The sequence below is a fragment of the Conger conger genome, chromosome 7 (assembly GCF_963514075.1).
Source record: "Conger conger chromosome 7, fConCon1.1, whole genome shotgun sequence".
Classification (NCBI taxonomy): domain Eukaryota; kingdom Metazoa; phylum Chordata; class Actinopteri; order Anguilliformes; family Congridae; genus Conger; species Conger conger.
This window is the reverse complement of record NC_083766.1, coordinates 22,230,388-22,250,427: the sequence shown is the minus strand read 5'-3', so window position 1 is coordinate 22,250,427 and position 20,040 is coordinate 22,230,388. Positions and strand designations below refer to the sequence as shown.

Below are 20,040 nucleotides of genomic sequence, written 5' to 3'. Positions count from 1 at the left end.
ACAATACAAGGGGGAGTGCAAGTACAAGTTGTGTGATATGTCGACGGCCACCCTCCCAAAGAAATCCTACATATTTAGTTATCAAGTTATTCACCTTGAAAAAAGTTGCTTATAAATTGCTAAACAAGAAAAAAGAGTGAAAGTGACAGTATTATAAGGTGATACTGAGTATTAACATTGTTTAACAATCAAAACAAAACAAAAAACAAGGTTAATCATTAGAGTTACTTTGTATGATTGAATAAGTAAATGAATAGACAGAATTGAATGTAATTTAATGACAGAGAACTATATTTTCCGTCCTTACCATTTTAACAGAAAGTTGTGATCGTCTGTGGTTACAAGTTGCATCAGATGACTCTCTGGAAAACTTTATGGAAATATTTAACGTGAGCTCTGGCACATCTAAAAACGTTTTAACTGGTTCAAGGACTCAGTCAGGAAGCACTTCAAAATGTCTTCAGAACTGCCTAAAACCGCCACCTTTCTGCGCTGAGACCACCAGGTGGTAACTGCCAGAGCGTTTTCTTTGAAAATTCCAGAAATTTCTTCTTTTTTTTTTTAAACAAGACTGAATGAATTTAGGCAGTGCTGCTACAATATTTAAATTGTGCATGGGAGTATGTGCCAACGATGATCATTACGGTGCATCATCTTCTTTGATTAATGGTACAGGACTTTTTTTTAACCAAATGGTTAGGTTAAAACACCTGGGTGCAGCAGTGATGTAATATGGACATTACTCGAGCTGCGTGGAACAAGTATAGGGTAAGTGCAAAATGAGGTTCGAGAAAACTATATTTTTGATGGGACTACACCAAAGTGAATGCCGTCTTGAACTACTTCCAATTGCTGCAAGGTCATTTCTGTACCGAACTAAGGTAAATCATGGTAAGCTTCTTGTACGGGGTTTCCTACCCTTTCCAACAAGCTATAATGCATCATATTCAGTTGATTTGCGCTGCATTTGTATTGCAGAATGAATATACAGATGTGTGTAATTACAGGATTTGGACTTGCTATGGATGTAAACCTAATGAGGCTCTGGTAAATTTTTAAATAAAGTTCCATTTTAAACGTCATGCAGGTTGGTTAGAAAGCATTAGGGTAAGTAATCCTTTTTGGAGAGCTTTCTGGACACTTTGAGAAAACCTCCTTCTGGGGGGGGGGGGGGGGGGATTTAAGTTGAACCCTTCAACTTAAATCAGAATCCCAAAGCGTATAGCTCCCCATTGTCTGGTAAGTTCTTCAGCGAGAAGACAAAATGTACAAATTGAAATGTCATAATTCTAATAGTGAATTATAAAAATAGTCTGACCCAATGCACAAGGCATCCCCGGCATTTATGCTCTTCATCGGGCCAAGAGAACATCACTATCTGAGAGGTAATTGCTGCTTCAAAGTGTTCAACACTCCTTCGATGCTATTCCCAAATAGCTTGTAAAGGAGATGCTACCTGCTCTGTGCCAGCATGCTGAATTTAGTACACAAGCTTTCTTTCAAAGGGAAGTGCTCCTGCCTGCAATAAAGCCCTCCATAAAGTCTGATAAGTCTAAAGTCAAGCAACAAGCATTGTGGGCTTATTGGTAATCTAAGAGAACATGGTCAACAGAAATTTCAACAGTCTCCACGACAACATAAATATTTTTAAGAAAATGTTTTCTGAAGAGGGCCTTAACAATGTGGGAAATTTATGCTTTTTAATTTCTAAAATTCTTCTGAACCCTAGGGAAACCTGTTAAAGATTTGGGATGGTCGTAAATTTGAAACTTATTTTGAAAGAAGCGATCGGACATTCCTCAGTAATATTACATCCAAAACATACACAGAATGACACTTTGGCCTTCGCTCCCCCATCCCCGCCTCCACCACATCAGCATCCTAATGCAAAGAAGATGCTACTCATTCTACAAAGTTGCATACATCTTTGACCTTTGTCTACCAAAACCAAGATAATTGCAACGTCTTACAGGAGAGGATGACAGTTCAAATAGTAACAACTGCCCACTCCAATTATTCCAGGATGCTACTGCCAGGATTTAATCAAAAACAAACATTAAAATTACATGCTACCTGTCTTAACTTCACTCCACTGGCTCCCAATTAAACGAGAAGACTTATGTTCTTTACCGAAAAAAACAAAGTTAAGTCAAAAACTTTAACTGTGCTGCCCAATATTTGCTTTATTCCCCTTCAAACGGAAACACATAAAAACAAGGCCTCTACCTGCTAACCCGAAGCAAACCCACAAAGGCGCTCCAAGGAAATGTGGATAATGATGATCCGGTTTTCACAGCGGTCTCCAGCAAACTCCATCAGCTCACAGCAGGTCGCATCCTACAGCAGGCCTAATGAAGCTCACGGACGGACACAGGCCCGATTACCCATCAGCCTCAGCAGTGCTCGACTGCCTGTGACGTTGTGCAGCCCTGCCCGGCTGTGGATGGGATATGGTCTGTCTTAACAAATGTTTTAGTCGTGTAATTACACTTAGCATCTTTTTGTCTCTCTTTCAAGTGGGAAATATTAGCTTGTTTTAACCCTTATGTAGCCTTAACATTCTGTATACTCCCCTTATCCTTAGGGTCAAAAATGACCCACCTTCACTAAACCCCTAAAATAAAGCAGCTTAATTTAATTTTAAACCCCACATCTATTTTGCATGAAGAAACAACAACAATCATCATCATCAAATTTCAAGTTGAAAAAACATCATTTAGGGGGTTTTCTCTGCTGCTAAACATAGTGGTGGGTCATTTTTAGCCGTTAAGACAACATAAGGGTTAAATGGGTCAAAACTGTCTTGCCTCATTGGAACTAGAATAAATCCTTATTCTTTGGTTTTGCAGTGCATATAGTTACCCACAGGCCAGCAGGTAGACCAGCCACCAGATCAGACAAGCTACCAGCACAAGCTGGCTGACCAGCTCATATCCAGCTAGACCAGCGTATGACCAGCTTGACCAGCTCAATTTTCAAGCTGGTTAAACCTGGCACGAGCGTGTAACAGCATAGTAAAATAATCAGTGGACAAAATAAGTTAGCTAGGCAACTATTACTATTAGGTACAATTTCTTGGTGGAGTGATTTTGTGTTTCTTTGACCAACATTATGTGACCTAGGTATGTTGCTTCTGTAAATTATCCTTTCTGAAAAATGTCATTGTGGATGAGACAGCCCTGCTCAGCAAATAAACAAGTCTCTGGTTTGAAGGCCCTGTGGAACACTCAGAGCCACAGTCAGGATTTACGAGACTAGTCATGTTATTCTTCCAGCTTTATAGGACTTTCATAAGGTTATGCTAATTCAAATTCTGGAGAAAAACAAAGAACGATCCTCTTAAAAAAAATAAAGCTTCTACTACAACCTGCTAACCTTCCTGTCAACCTATGTGTAACTGAAATTGTAGGGCATACTGTAACACAAGCATATACATTTATTTAATGTCTTTTCTTCAAAACCTCCAGTTAATGGACATTTTCCTCTTTAGATTTTTTTGGTGATACTGCAGTTACGGTGACTAGCTCAGCCGAAGTACCGGTCGGTAATAAACAGGAATGTGTCCCTATTGTGTGCCTGCGATTGTCCTCTATAAAGCACACCCCTTACAGTCTGACCTGGACACTTACAAGGGATGTGAGGAGTTGTTGTCTTGGAGAGGGACTCCCGAAAAACCGACGCTCTAGCGTAAATCACCTCCACTCTCCAGAGGCAGCTGATGTACAGAGCACTCCCACAAATACCTCATACATGCACACACGCCACCAAACCCCAATAGATCCGCACTCTCATTTTCTGTTCGTTCAAAGGATTTGGAGGACTAAACTGTGCAGAGGCTAGGGGTGGGGTTTTGGGGGGGGCGTCTTAGCTCCAAATCAGTCTGAAGATCAGGATTTGGGGGGGGCGTCTAGCTCCAAATCAATCTGAAGTCCCAGATACGGCCCCCTGCCTCCATAACCCTGGAAAGACAATAAAGGAAAAAAATAAAATGTCAAAAGAGCAGCTTCAGCAAACACCTGTAAATGGATATGTGAGTCACCCTCAGTATATCTGCTGATCTAAGGACAGTGTCCCACACCACTGTGGTGCATACCTGAGATTTTAATATCAATGCTTGGTCGTATCACTCTCTCTGTAACAATGAAAATCTGATGAACTAAGAGCAGTGGTCAAACCATTATAGAAGGTACCATTGCTCATTGATCATCAAACATTCGGTACATACTTATGGAGAGTCACAATTCATTAATAATAATGGTCTGTTCATGCTCTATATCTGATGAACAAGGAAGACTAACCTCAGCAATAGTGTGTGTCTGAATAATGAAATAAAAAAGGTAACCTTTTGTAATGGTGTGTACACTGCAGTCCATAAGTATTTGGACAGTGATACCCTCAAATTACAGTTGACAGTCTGCACTTTAACCTCATATTCACTGTTTTGTTTCAAATCCAATGTGCTGGAGTACACAGCTAAAACAACACCAACTGTGTCACTGTCCAAATACTAGTGGACTGCACTGTACCTGATGACCAAATACATTACATTACTGGCATTTGGCAGACGCACTTATCCAGAGCGACATACAGTTGATTAGACTAAGCAGGAGACAATCCTCCCCTGGAGCAATGCAGGGTTAAGGGCCTTGCTCAAGGGCCCAACGGCTGTAGGGATCTTATTGTGGCTACACCGGGATCAGAACCACCGACCTTGCATGTCCCAGTCATTTACCTTAGCCACTACGCTACAGGCCGCCAAATAGTAATGGTGTCTACAATCTGTAATGGTGTACTGATATTCTAATAACAATTGCCACCCTGTTTGTAACTGTGTACATCTGACAATGTAACAGCATTATTAAAGGCAGCACGCAAAGTGCTATGTGTGTGTACAAAGAATAACTTGCACTCTCAGAAATAAAGGTACAAAAAGTGCCTAAAAAGCTACAAATGGTTATAATAAAACAGTATATACCTACATACGTACATCACTTGTACCCAAAGAGAACATTACTATACTTTCAGGGTACATTGATCCTTCAAGAAAAGAAATGTATCACCACTGTGACTTTATTTCTAAGAGTGTTGTGCTGGTTCTCCCCCAGGGAAAAAGCAGCCAGGGGCTAGTGTCATGACTGGCCAACGTCTGTTCAGAAGCTGGGACTGATCGTCTTGCCAGATCCTGTTTTTTTCACCCCTGTCACCTCCCTCTCCCCAAATGAGTTTGGATATCTTCAGCAGAGTTTTGCTGGACTGTTGTCATGTTGGCTGTCCGTCGTATTCTGCATAAGGACAGTTTTAAGGGTGGGTTACGGGGGGCTCCTCCAGGCGGACTTTTCTTTTTTGTCTATCACTACGCTCTCTGAAGGGTATTGTGATTGGCAGTGCTCACATCCCAGATAACTTTCTCTTGGATCCAAGCAAGAGCCTCGTTAGAAATCTTTTACATCTTTGCAAAGCTGCAAAGCTCCCTGGAAGCTGGCATTTTAAAAAGCCGGGGGTAGGGGAGGCTGGGATTGGGGGGGTGTGTGTTGATATTCCTCCTCTCACCAGTGCACAGCTGAAGGATTTACTGTCTGCCTCTCTGACATTGTGGATTTCTCTCAAAGACACACACAGGCCTGGACTGAAATAAAAGTTGGAATTAGGTTTGGATGAATGACCCTACTAAATTCAGCAGCATGTATATTAATTGCTGTGCACCCAAAAGCTTCAATAATCTTCAGCAAACAACTCAATCTGGCTGTGGTATTACTGTCAACTGATTTTAAATGTTTAATTTGTTATGCTTTAACTGAGGACTGTACCTGCTTTTAACATTGTTTAATCACTGTATATTGATACATCCTGTCTTCTTGTGACTTATTTATGCCAACCTCTTGTCGTTGTGATAATGTTATAAAAATTAAAAGGTGTTATCAAAAAATGAATACATATTATTGAATCTAATGAAAACGATGTTATATCAATTACATTTTTGACAACCCATTCATCCAGATACACACACCTGCACACAGACACACACTCACACAGACCAACACACACACACACACACACATACATCAACACGCACACAAACACACACACACTCACACACAACCACTCTTAAAATCTGAGACCTCAGTTACGCATGCAAGGAATGGCATTTTTTTATGTTAGGGATGCTATGCTTACAACTACTCAATACCAACGTCCACACATGTCATAGCTTTCACACAGTTACTTTTCTCTAAGATTCACCCATTCACACACACACACGCACACACACAGGCATGCAAGGTTTTAGATATTACAACTACTCAATATCAATGTCCATACATGCCATAGCTTTCATGCAGTGACTTCTAAGATTCACCCATTCACAATGACCCCGGCAGCAGGGCCGTAGTTTATGATGTCACTTCCTGTGAATGCGTGAGTGAGTGAGTACGACAGTGGTCTTCTCACAGCACTGATGTCTCCTCTACTCACATCTGCTCTCTGGAGGCTTTGCTTTTTTGGGTTCCCTACTTCCCTAACTCAGAGTCAATGGATTCTCCACGAGCCTCTTAGAAGAAGACCTCCTGAACGCTGGAAGACTCACCCCCCCCCACCCTTCCATTCAAGTTCAGCAGCCCACCATGCCCCAGGTCAAGTGTTCCTGCCCTTCGACCTCTGACCCTCTAGGTTCAGCTTTTAACGACCAGACTAACCCGACTAAATCTCCTGATCTCCCTTCCTGTCATCTTTGCCCCCAAACAACCTTTTCTTAAATGGTCAGGTGCAAATGGTAAAGTGGGAAGCAACTAAGCAGCATCCATAAATTATAATAATCATAAGTTCTCAAGCCCTTTGAAGGTTTCTGAACCACGGACAGGGTGGCAGTGCTACCTGCTTTTAGGCTGCTGAAAGACATTCCGCTAATAATCGATTAAACAAGTTAATGAAACGATAAAAGGCCAAAAACTGTTTTGGCTTTGATTAAATTCCATATTTTTCATAGATTTCAAAGGCAAGTTTTGTGGGCTGTGGCTTCTCTGGACTGACTTGAATTTGACAAGAGGGGAATTTTTTGCTTTTTCCTGATTATATTTTTCCCTTGTGTCCTCTGAACAGCCTCCACTGTTCAGAGGAAATCATTTAAAAATAAGCTGCTTTTCATTCCAAATATTTTACTTTAACCCTCCTAGATTTTATGTCCACTTTTATGTTTCGGATCTAATTGAGCCCAACAGTTTAAATAAACACACAATTACTGAAATATAAATATATTGACACGTTGGTTGTTGCCTTCTTATCGTTTCCGAAATGACTAGCCTTTTATCCATAAATAGTGCCACTAGAATCATCCGCAAAGAAATCTGAGTTAAAAATAAAAATGGTTGTATACTTTCTTACATTTTATGCAGTAACAGAGGGTCAGAAAAACACATTTGTATGCAAAGTTGCTACAGGATTTAGCATCGTAGTATGTTTATTGCATGTTTACCATTTAATCCTACCAAATTTGAAGCTGCTCAAACTTCATCAATATACTTCACCAGTGAAATATCCCCAGCATTGCAGATGGCAAACGCTCTTTGCTCTTATCCGCTCAAGGGCCCAAAACCGTGCACATCTTGTTGTGGCTACACAAAAAGTTGTGGCTACACCAGGGATCGAACCCAGTCATGTACCTTAACCACTACGCTACAGACTGCCTGATCTCAAGTATTTAGTAGAGGATATATTTTTTTGCATGAGTAGCCTAATAGGTAAACCCTAAAGGCCAGTGTGTGTAAATGATCCTATAGTGTTGGGATGTACAGCAGAGCTGCTTTTACTATAACTCAATATATCAAACTCAACAAACTATACTCCACATAGTATAGATATAATTCATATAACTATTCTGTGTGAATCAGACATGTTCTGATTACCGGTCTGTACGTGGTAACGGGGGTCCGTAAGATCACCCTGGGGCTGACTGGGACAGATGTGATATGCTTGAGCTTGAACCAAAACACTGAGGGTAACGGCTAAATACGCCTAACCTGAGCATACATAAGTGCCCAGGATGCACCTGTACCACTTCACAAGACTGCATGTCCTAATTCCAACAAAGGGGGAGCTCTTGGACAAATTAGCTATTGTTGTGCAACTTACAGGTATGCTTTTAAACATAAAAAGTAACAACAGCAATACAGCAATAATAATAATGTAATATTAAATAATCATATATTATAACATAATAGTGAAATGAGAATAAGAATAAGAATATATAGTTATTGTATTACGTAATGTGCTACTGTATATAATGCTTTCCTATTGCTGATGTGGAACACTGGCAGTCTTCCACGAATATTATGAGAATGTGCGCGCAGCTGTATGAGAGGGAGGGAGAGAGAGAGAGAGAGAGAGAGAGAGAGAGAGAGAGAGAGAGAGAGAGAGAGAGAGAGAGAGAGATTTCCCTCCTCCCTCCTCCTCACGGTGCACTTCAGTTACTTGCAGGCTGCTGTTGCCGAAGTGGCGGATCGCTGCTCAAGGGAACTTTAACACACTGGATCCCAAAGTCCGTCTTTCTCCCTCTCTCACAGTTCTGAGCTGCCATGGATATTGCGTCTGTATTTGCATTTATAATTATTTTTCCATTCTGTCTACGCACGAACAGCCTTTATATCGCCAGTAGCATAGGTACGTGGGACCTTTATTTAACGTTTTGCGCTTCATTTAAAGTATGGATGTAGTCACTGTATGTTATTTCCCCCTTCTCCGTTGGACACAGCTTTACCTCTACTTTGCATGCAAAATTTTCTCAGTTATGCACATTCTGTAGTTTCCGTACATCTGTCTCATGAATCTATTGCCAAGATTCAGATGGAGAAGATTCTGCTTAATCACCAACTGTCATCTCTCTATTCCCCCATTAGGAAAAAAAGATTGCTAATTCAAATTCACGGACTATAGAGGAAATACAACTTTATGGATAATATCACTATTTTCATATCAAACGTTTACTTTGTATGCAATTTAAAGCACATAGATTGAAGAACTGGCTTGTTGAAGAAGAATGTTAATTAGCGAATCGACTCCTAATAAAACGGACAAGATGTTGTTCGATCTGAACATAAATTGAAAAGAAAGATCGTGAACAAGGCATATCATTTTGAAAGCCAGTTCTGTTTTGAAAGTCCAGTAATTTCCTGAAAATACTTCGCAACATTTAAATGTAACGTTAGCTTAACATCGTCAATTACTTGCCTAGGTAGGTTGGTTGCTATTTTCAATTTGATTCAGTTGATGTAAGACGGTAAAGTTGCTAATTGCAGCTCTGCTGTGAAAATGGAAAACCGTTTGTATGTACCAACTCTCTCAATAAATGTTATTTTAAGTGATGTGCCAGAAGTATTTTGAAAATGTAAATCGCTTTCGATGCCAGCTTGCGTTATAATTCAAGCTTTAGTTACAGAGATTTAACAGTAGCCTCAACTAGACTGTTGTGTATTTAGTAGAGGATATATTTTCTGCATGAGTAGCCTAATAAGTAAACCCTAAAGGCCAGTGTGTGTAAATGATCCTTTAGAGTTGGGGAGAGGAGGGGGTTCTGCTTCTCGTCTGCAGCGCTACAGTACATGACAGGTTGGAGACACTCAGCAGATGTACCTTACTAATGTCTTTTTCTCTCTCCGTCCTCCGGATTCGGGGGTGAAATATGCAGACACAGCAGGCGTCACATACACTTTCGTTGGAATTTCTTCTTTAAAAAAAGTTTGGCTCCGTTTTCAATAGGACCTATCCAGCTGGTTAAGATGTCAATATCAAACATTTAATCCCGAGTGTATTATGTGCCTATTTCGATGTATTATTGAGCCTTATAAATGAGTGCCAAAATAAGTAAGTGAAGAAAATGTAATACACAATAAGTAAAAAGATAACAACAATACAAAACAATTTTTCACTATTTTTTAGTTTGTGCATGATGGCGCAATAAGTGTGCAAAGGGAGCGTAGGCTACCTGTATAGGCTAATTCATCGCTGTCTTTTAACTACGTCCCTGTCTGTGTGCAGACTCTTTGCAGCATGTCCTGAGGGAATATGGAGTGGTAAAGCCTGTAAGCACTGACGCAGAGGGACGGTTCCTGTCGCACGCTGTCTCAGCTGAGCGGCTGGGAGGGCACTTGCACCAGCGATGGAGGAGAGAAACGGAGGCGGCCGATGAGAATGTAGGGGAGCGCCGCACCGGGCCCTGGGAGGTGCTGTTTTACAACATCACAGTGTTCGGCCGGGACTTCCATCTGCGCCTGCGGCCCAACTCGCGTCTGGTGGCGCCGGGTGCCAGGGTGGAGTGGCAGGAGGACGATGACGTCACGCGCACGGAGCCCATAGCGGGGAATTGCCTCTACGTTGGTGACGTCGCGGACGTGAAAGGCGCGTCAGTTGCAATCAGCAATTGCGATGGATTGGTGAGTTCCCATGTTTCAATGTTAGCGGCTACTGTGTGGAGGGTCACTGATAGTTATGTGCCTGGAACTTCATCTGAATTTGCCAGAAGCAAGGGATAACTGTTGTGTACAGCTCTAGTTTTTGACGGGGAGCATTGCAACCATGGGATGGGGTACGTTGATACATGGCGTATACATAACTGAGGGATTCAAAAGTTAAATTTACATGTGCCTCAATTTCACAAACATGCCCTGGCTGGAATGTCAACCTTGCCGGCAAAGCAGTTGGCCAGATGCTGTTCCATGTCAGTGATAATAGTTAGCCCCCACATTTGGAGGCGCTGTTGCCACCTGTGAGCCTGTAAGTTTCTTGCCTTCGTTTGGCTGAGAGAGAGAGAGAGAGAGAGAGAGAGAGAGAGAGAGAGAGAGATTGACAGGGTGGGGGGTGGGCAGCTGGATCTCAAAGACTGGAATTGTAACTCAAACCTGAAATTGTGCTTCACTAGCAAGGGTTCCCAACATACAGTATTGCCAAGGCGCATGTAAGGTTACAGACATGGAGCAATCTCTCTCTCTCTCTCTCTCTCTCTCTCTCTCTCTCTCTCTCTCTCTCTCTCTCTCTCGCTCTCTCTCCCACAATTTCTCTATTTATATTGTATAGTCTATATCTCCATGTATGTTTGTTGCATGTTTTTACCACATATTGACATGCACTGTTATTGGTAGCAGGCAGGCATCTTCATGAGAACCAATCATGCCCTTCACCCCACATGACCCCTGACTCTTTACCTGCTGAAATTTTTTTTGAATGGGTTAGGGTAGGAGACAGGAAGACAGGAACTCCCTGGTTACTCAGATGGAGAAAAGATTAACTTTGCTCCCACACTGCTCCCATTCATGTATTTAATGTGCTTTCGGTTCATTTGTGATAAAAACAGACTGGATTTAACTTGGATTGTTTGGTCAAGAGGCAGCTGATTCTTGGTGCATAGATCACTATTAACAGTTAGTTTCACCATTGGGATTTACATCCAGGCCGGTAAAAGAAATAAAGTTGTGTAAAAAGTTGAAAGCAGCAGATTTTTGTCTTTCTTTCGGCAGCCGGGAACTTTTAAAGAGCAAAGAGGGGACCACAAACAGGATAGAAACATCTATATCTCTCTCTCCATCTCTCTTTCTTTCTCTCTCTCCTTTCAATCGTGGTTATGCAAGACCGCAGATGACAGCGCCACTGATCTGTGGCATACTTAGAAAATAAATATACACATTTATGTCAGTGAATATCAAAAACGATAACATGATAATTGGCAAAAAAAATACTTCTTTGTGTCTTATTCTGAGTCTGTTTTGAGTTCACATTATTGTAGACGCAGATCTGTATTTTAGAGCGGCACAATATCCCTGAAAATGAAGCAACTGTTCAACTGTTTCTTGTTATCTTCTTGATTGTGGAAGTGTGAATTGGTTTGTCTGTCTCTGTAGGAAATAGGTGTTTTAACAGGTTCCATATGAGCACTTTTGTGGTTGAATGGTATTACAATTCTCAAATCATATTCCCTCTTTCTTCTTTATTTTTAATATACTTGGTATTTAAAGCACTCATTTGGTGGCACAATAGATTTGCCTATATTTTTGTTCTTGCCGTTCCTTGCCCATTTTCCCATAGTGTATGGTTGTAACTGTGCATCTGTACAAAGTGCACTACAAAGTACAAAACTTCCCATTACATATTTTGAAATGATAACTGTACTATATTACTATACTACAAAAACCAGAAAGCACGTCTCCAAACACGGTCAGCTCATGCCAAAACGTCAGCTCTAATGCTGGATTAAAACCTGATTTTGGAGCAATGCATGATGTGTGTGAGTCTTCTGCTCTCTTTACTACCCCTCTAACTATTTGGCAGTACCCGACAGGTACATAAAATGTGTACCCCATAGCCAGTAATATCTAATTTTTGTGTACCTTTTGCTTGGAAAACATACTAATTTGTCCAAAGAGAACATTACTGTACTTTCACGGTATATTTTGGAAACGTGATCCTTGAAGAAATGTACCTCCACTGTCACATTATTTCTGAGAGTGTGTGTAAAGACCAGCCATGGTCTTTCCGCCCCACGCCCTGGCCTTTTGAGGCCCTGGGAGCCTGAGGCTTTCACAGGGCTTGGGACTCCACACCCACTTAACACCTTCTACTCATCTCTCATTCTCTCTTTTTCCTTTCATTTCTTTCTCCTCCCCGCCATATTCACCGCCCTTCACTCTGTTAGCGAACTGACAAATGGCAGGAACCGCCCATCACCCTGTCTGAACAATCATCAATCCTCATTATCCTGCCATTAGCGGGGGAGGGCGTGGCTTCTCTTGTCTCCTCACATGATGGACATCCATCATGGAGCAGGTTGTCCAGCGTGGAGCCCAGCTGTAGTTCTGCAGTTACACTCGCACAAATAAAGTGGCAGTGGAGATACATTTTTGTTCTTCAAGGATTACATTTCACAAATGTGCCCTGATAGTACAGTGGTGTCTTTGCATACAAATTAGTATATTTTCCAGGAAAAAAATTAAAACATTAAACAGATATTGCTGGCTATAAGAACACATTTACGCCCCTATAGGGTGCTGCACCAGCAACAAGCATTTGTACCTTTCTGGGCACTTTTCCTTGCAGTTGCAGATGCAGCTGTCGTTCTGGTGTTATTGTGTTATGGGTTGCAGATGCAGCTGTGGTTCTGGCATTATGGTGATATGGGTTGGAGTTGCAGCTGCGGTTCTGGTGATATGGGTTGCAGATGCAGCTGGGGTTCTGGTGTTATGGTGTTATGGGTTGGAGTTGCAGCTGCGGTTCTGGTGATATGGGTTGCAGATGCGGTTCTGGGGTTACGGTTTTTCGGGTAGGAGATGCAGCCGCGGTTCTGGGGTTACAGTTTTTCGGGTAGCAGATCCAGCTGTGGTTCTGGGGTTATGGTTTTTCGGGTAGCAGATCCAGCTGTGGTTCTGGGGTTACGGTTTTTCGGGTAGCAGATCCAGCTGTGGTTGTCTGTTACGAGAGCAGCAGGACGGTGTGATTAGTCACGCCTTTTATTTCATCACCCTGCAGAGGGCCGGTCAGCACAGGGGAGCCTCTTTCATTCATCCCCCATCCATCCAGTCATCACTCTTTCATTCATCCCCCCATCCATCCAGTCATCCCTCTTTCACACATGCACTCATTCACATGCATTCCTGTCAACCTACACGCATACACACGTGCACTTACAGAGATGTGCGACTGCACACACACACACACACACACACACACACATAGACACACACACACACACACATAGACATACAGCTACACGCACATGCATGCAAACAGTTACACACACATAGACACACACACAATGATGCATGCACACCCACATACACACACACACACACACACACATACAAGGCACGCATCCAGACACTCAAACCACAAAAATGTAATATTCAGTACCGGGAGCTGTTTCATTGTTCTTTGCAATAGACCAACCAAGTTTATTTAATTGACCTCTCATTCTCACCATAATACCAAACAGTAGCAGTATGAAAAATGAGAAAACAATCATTTTGATGGATCACCCACTCTGATATAACTGTACAGTGTGAAACTCCAAAGTCTCCAATAACAGTAATCTCATTATTAGACAGTGTTCCTTCCGAAACGCTGGGAGATATTTAGCACTGGGAGACTTAAAAAAACCCCCATCTCATTCTATAATAGTCTGTGGCATCCTCCTCCTCTGAGTATTGCGCCCTCACCCCTCCTCCTTGTGTGTCATCCAAAGACATTTCCCCTTCTGCTTGGTCAGTCAGCGTGTTGCGACTTTGGTCCAGCCGGTTAATAACCCCTCAGCGGCCTCACGGACCAAACTATAGACCTTCTGAGAAAAGTTGTGTGCTCCTCCTCATGACTGCGATGGCACTGCAAATGCAATGTGACAGCTAAGCCCATCATAACTGGGCTGTGGTAGGCAGAATTTTGGCAGACGTGCAGAGATGTGTTGAGTCCAGATTGGGGGATGGAAACTGCTTTTGTCTGCCTGTTTTTGTCTTCCAAGTATCCCTCATTTCTACCCTCATTTCACTGTTTCTTCAGTGAATGTGGCCTGACCTTGAGAGTATGTGTATGTGTGTGAGTGTGCCTGTATGTAGCTGTGTGGGTGTGTGTGTGTCTGTGTGGTCGAGTGTGTGTCTGTGTGTGCATGCGTATGTCTGTGTAGGTGTGTGTATGTATGTATGTGTGTGTGTATGTATGTAGCTGTGTGGGTGAGTGTGTGTCTGTGTGCATGCATGTGCCTGTGTGGGTGTGTGTATGTATGCATGTGAGTGTGTATGTGCGTAGCTATGTGTGCATGCCTGTGTGCGCATGCGCGTGTCTGTGTTGGTGTGTGTGCGTGTGTCTGTGTTGGTGTGTCTGTGTGCGCGTGTGTGTGTGTCTGTGTTGGTGTGTGTGTGCGTGTGTGTGTGTGTGTGTCTATGTGAGTTTGCATGTGTGTGGGTGCGTGCAAATCTATCTGTGTGTATGTGTGCGAGCGCATACCTGTTTGTATGTGTGTGTGTTTATATGCGTACACGCATGTGTGTTTCTGCGTGTGAGTGTATGTTTGTGCTTTCGTGTGTGCACATATATTTCATGTGTCTTCCTCTATGTGTACGTACGCACGTGTGTAGTTAAGTGTTAAGTGTGAGATGGTTATTAGTGAGGTTCACCGGAGGGTCGGTTTCTGCTCCAGCGTTTTCGGGTTCCTGAGAGCAGGGGTGGGACGAGCTCGACCAGTCGGACCACCTTCCCTGGGCTTGAGCAGACACGAAGATCTGCCAGTCCTGGGCGGTGCCGGTGATGTATTACGGTAGTTTGGGCAGAGCTGGAGCACGGATGACAGCTCCACCATTTTGATGGGCTTCTGCCCAAGGCCTGCTCTCGTTTCCAGGGGAATAACGCTCTCGGCGTCGCACCAGTCCGTGCGGCTCTCCCGGGTTGAGACGAAGGCCGCCTCATGCATTTCAATGAAGCCCAGAAGCCCCTCGTTCCCGTTAAAGCGAGAGGCGCTCTGGTCAGAACGCATGCAGCCAGAGGTCTCATCCGTATAGGTGCCTTTGTAAATGTTTTAGGGGCAAGCTGATTGGCTTATTTAAGCGCTCTGGAGAGTTTAACCTTTAACAGCGCCATCTTTACTGTATGCATTTACAGAGCCGGGCATTTTTTATTGAGGCAGTTCAAGATGAAGTCCTTGCTCAGCGCACTGTGACAACAGTGCCCGCATTTAAGCATTTGAAGCGACCGCAGTTGGTGTTTTCTATTCCGAAATGTCTATATTTAAAAAAATATATATTATGCATTGGACTTACAGAACATACCTATCGCGTGCAGGCTTCACTTACCTGGACCACTTTCAACTCATTGTGTTCCCAAGTCTTCCTTTACAAATATGCAACACAAAATGTGTTGTTCTTAACTACATACACATGGAGGTAAAATGATGTGTTGTTTGCAACACGTCTGTTTTAAGAGTGTCTGGTTTTCATTCTTGTCAGGGCTCAGAAGTGACTCCATATCACAGGCTGATATTCGAGAAGAATGGTTAGTCAGTTACATTTCATAGTCCGTAGCCCTGTCCACAGTACCATATATGTATATATATATATATAAAAAAAAGGGATATGTACAGTATGGTATGAGGAATGCATACCAAGGCACAGGATTCAGAGCTGGAGTTGGTCCCTAGTTGCTGCACTGTGGCTGCCCACTGCTCCCAAGTAACTAGGATGTGCTAACTGCAGAGGACGAGTTACCCCAGAGGGTTCAATAATGTGTAGCTAACTTATCTTATCTTATGCTGCAATTAGAACAGGGTTAATTTAGGCTGGGATGACTCCACTTGTCAGAGGCCAACTGGAAGCCATGGAGACATGTGCATCACTGTGGACAGATTGAACAGATGCATCATGGGTATGGGAGAGCGCAGTCTCCCTGATTAACAGGCTCTGCTCTAAGAGGTGGGGGGGGGGGGGGTGTAGAGAAATCTGACCCTGGGCCGAGGCCCTCCCTGACCCCAGTCTGTGTCCAGCCTTCTAATTACAGGATAGCTGCACAAACACCACCACCGCCACAGCGATAGTTTAATTTGGACACAAATCAGGGACAGTCACCTTATCTCACGCACTTATTGGACAGCCTCAACTTCACGATCGTATAAAGTTCCCCCTTTTCCCAACTGTGCAGTCTCTTGCTCCAATTTGTACAACCTGGCCCCTGGACAACTGCACTTGAACAGTTTCAAAGCCCTTTCACAAGCCTGTGGAACAGCAGTGGCTGACATCGTAGTCAATTTGTCCATTGTTTTTCTACAGTCTATGGTCCTTGCCCAGGGTGAGTTATAGAGATTGCAGTTTTAGGTGGCACCCATTTTTCCAATAGGGTATGGTGCGGAAGCTGAGATGGTTAGACTCAGAAACTGATGTCAGATCCAGATAGTAGATTCAGTTAAATGGTAAATGGTTGGCATTTATAAAGCGCCTTTATCCAACGCGCTATACAAAAAAAGCGCCGTAGTCAAACATGGCCGCCTCCATAAACTGGCTTCATACGCCATTGAGCAGCCCCCATAGGAATCCATGTAACCGGTATATGGAAGCTGTCTCCAGTTGTTATAGTATTGCGATGGGGATGCACAGGCTGCACATCTGTGAGACAGCAGAGAAGGGGGATGACGCACGGGCCGGTGGCCACGCGGTGGTTTGGTGAGAAAGAGGAGAGCCTTTCGGGCGGGGCCTTTCAGGGACTCCTGGAGGACCCAACCACGGTACCTTTGATGATGTCATTAACATTCCGCTTGTCGCACCGCAGGAGATGTGCTTGAGATTGAACACAAAACGAAAGAGGAAAAACCCCCTCCTAAACACAGGGCAGAAGGATTTATGACTCATTGATTCGTTGGAGGAGGGGGAGAGCACTCACCTGGAGGTGAGAGAAGTGTGTGAACAAGGATGGTGCTCCCCTGCTTCAGAAACCAGCCCCTCGGCCCTGACTTGTGAGAGAGAAAGCCCCACGTCTTCTGATGAGAAGCAACGATGACATCACCCCCAGACATTTTCAAAGCGACGGTTTGTTGTGTCCGGAAGGCTTTTTGGGATAGCTGGTGACACAAGGTGAGAGGCCCTTCCCCCAGGATAGCCCGAGAAGTGACCGGAAGGGTCGGAAAGACGGCTCAATAACCAATCAGATTAAAGATCCGATATGCACTGTGAATTGTCCCCCGTTTCAAAGTATTATGCCCACTAGTGCGTGATTGTGGGGGCTGAGAGCATAGAGCGTCCATAGGAACTGGAGAGGTGGTGAGACCTCAGAAGTGATGGGAAAACAACCTCTACTTGTGCTTGTTGAGGACAAAAGTGTTTGCTGGCCATTGAATTCAATGTAGGAAGTCAAGGAGATTTAGCAACTAAGGAAAATTTTGTGATAACACATTTCATGGTCATGGAGAGCCGCAGGGTGTGCTGGTTTTTGTTTTTGCCTTAATATCAGCAACCAATTCAGACCCAAGAAACCAGGTGAGGTGAGTTAACTGTGTAATTAACTGCTTTAATTGATCAATTAAGTGCCGAATAACAACAAAAGCCAGCACACCCCGCAGCTCCCCAGGACCAAGAGTGAGGACCACTTTTCTGGAGGTATTCCCATTTCTTTCCTATTTTCTCTCTTTTTTCTCCCTGTTTGTAATGTTGAGTCCATTTGAGAAGACAGACTAGCTCACGTGATCTTCACCCAGGTGAGCTAATCAAGTTTATTTTGGAAGTCCGCCAGCAGATCACAAGTGCCTGGACAGCCAGAGGGGGCACTGTGTGCACCTTTCGTGCAGCATGTCAGGATCTCCAGCAATTCTTTGTTTGTTTTGCCCTCGATATTTAATCCGTTAAATCCCACTGCGAGGCTGATGGAAGGCTGGGGATTGCCCCACCCTATGAGCATGTTTTTGGAGCAATCCTGAAGGACAGAGCGCCACACCCTGAGGGTATCTCAAAGTTGGACACACACATTCCAGCAGTGGGGCGCTTTATAAATGTGATTTATGACTGTAATTTATGTCCATGTTTTTGTCCTCAGTGCAGTACTGTGAAGTGGATCGCCACTTTAAAAACATGGTCCAGTATTACCACTTAGAGCCACAGGGAGAGGGAAGGCAGAAGTGTGTGTGTGTGTGTGTGTGTGTGTGTATGCATACACGTGTGTGTATGCATGCATGCATGTGTAATTGCGTGTTTGCGTATGCGTGTGCCTGTACATGCGTATGTCTGTGTTTGTATGTGCATGTGTTTGCTTGCATGCGTGTACATGTACACCATGTGTGCACCATGTATACAGCTATGCATATCTACTGAACATTGCCCGGCCACTAGTGAGATGCTAATTGCTGTGAAAGGTATCCCTGAAAAGGTGCCTAATTAATGTTCTGCATTTTCCTCCCACTGTCCCCAAACAGACATGAGGAGAGGAGAACTCAAGTGTCAATTCTTTCTCCATCTCTTTTTGTTACATGCACCTTACTGCATGTACCCAAAGCTTCACTAAGTTTGCCACTGTATGCCTCAGTTTGCCACTGTATATCCTTCAAAGAGAGGAGAGGAGAGTTTGTCATTTCTGTCATTTCTATAGCTCTCTTTTCCCCTCGCTCCCTCTCTCTCATACTCTCTGCCTCTCTCTCTCTTTGTCTCTCCCTTTCTTTCTTGCTCCCCCCTCTCTCTATCTCTTTACCTCTCACTCTCCCGTTCTTTCTGCTCTCTCTCTCTCTCTCTCTCTCTCCCCCTCTTTTGCTCACTCTTGGAATGAGGCCCAGCAATGTGTGCGTGTGTGTGTGCATTGCTGCGTGTTACTCTTTGGAAGTGACAGGTTGACACCCCTCCTCAAGATGTAAAATGAAGTGAGCAGGGCCTGTCAGAGCAGGGAGTGAAAAAGATCACAAAATGTCTTAAGAAGGAGAGACAAGGTTACAGGCTCCAGAACAAATGCACACAAGAGCACAAGGCTTTTCTTTCATTTTATTTATCGTTTCCTGAAAGACCTACTCTTCTGATCGGTCCCCTGAAAAAGCAGTTCTTCACTCCAGAAGAAAAGAAAAAAAAAAATTCACTCCAGTCTTTGCACTCTCTGTGTGTCATAGCACTCCAAAGCACATTTCTACCAATCAAATGTTAATGAAGACACGGTAAAGGGGGTTAGTTAGATGAAAGGGACAATTAAAACTTGTTTGCCACACATCAACTTGTGGGAGGAATCATTTATGACAAGGGTCTTTTTAATGAAACCACCCACAGTTTCAGTAGCAAGCATAGTATATGCTGGTGCCATCTGGTCTGTGGTACTGGGTGCCAAAAGCAAAATCAAATACCTTCCTCTCCAAGAGCATTACATCATTAAACAACAGATAGCATTACATTTTTAAAGTAAAATCCATTATTATTTTAATAATATTTATACATGTATAAATTACTTGTATCCTTCAAGAAAATTGAATTTGCTGATGCTTTAAAGTGTCTATGCTTTGTATGTGAATTTTAGGTGAGACTCAATATCTGAAAAAAAAAAAAAAGAATCCGTGAAGGGCAATAAGTT

General features: G+C 43.2%; 1 protein-coding gene across 1 annotated transcript in view; it reads left to right on the top strand.

Moving 5' to 3' along the window:
* The first annotated feature begins 8,510 nt into the window (after positions 1 to 8,510).
* The window catches only part of LOC133132672 (A disintegrin and metalloproteinase with thrombospondin motifs 2-like), a 65,471-nt gene continuing 53,941 nt past the window's right edge, over positions 8,511 to 20,040 (top strand). The window contains exons 1-2 of the mRNA XM_061248304.1: positions 8,511 to 8,652; positions 10,027 to 10,421. Coding sequence (XP_061104288.1) covers positions 8,568 to 8,652; positions 10,027 to 10,421 — 480 coding nt within the window. The 5' untranslated portion in view covers positions 8,511 to 8,567. The remainder of the gene's footprint in view (positions 8,653 to 10,026; positions 10,422 to 20,040) is intronic.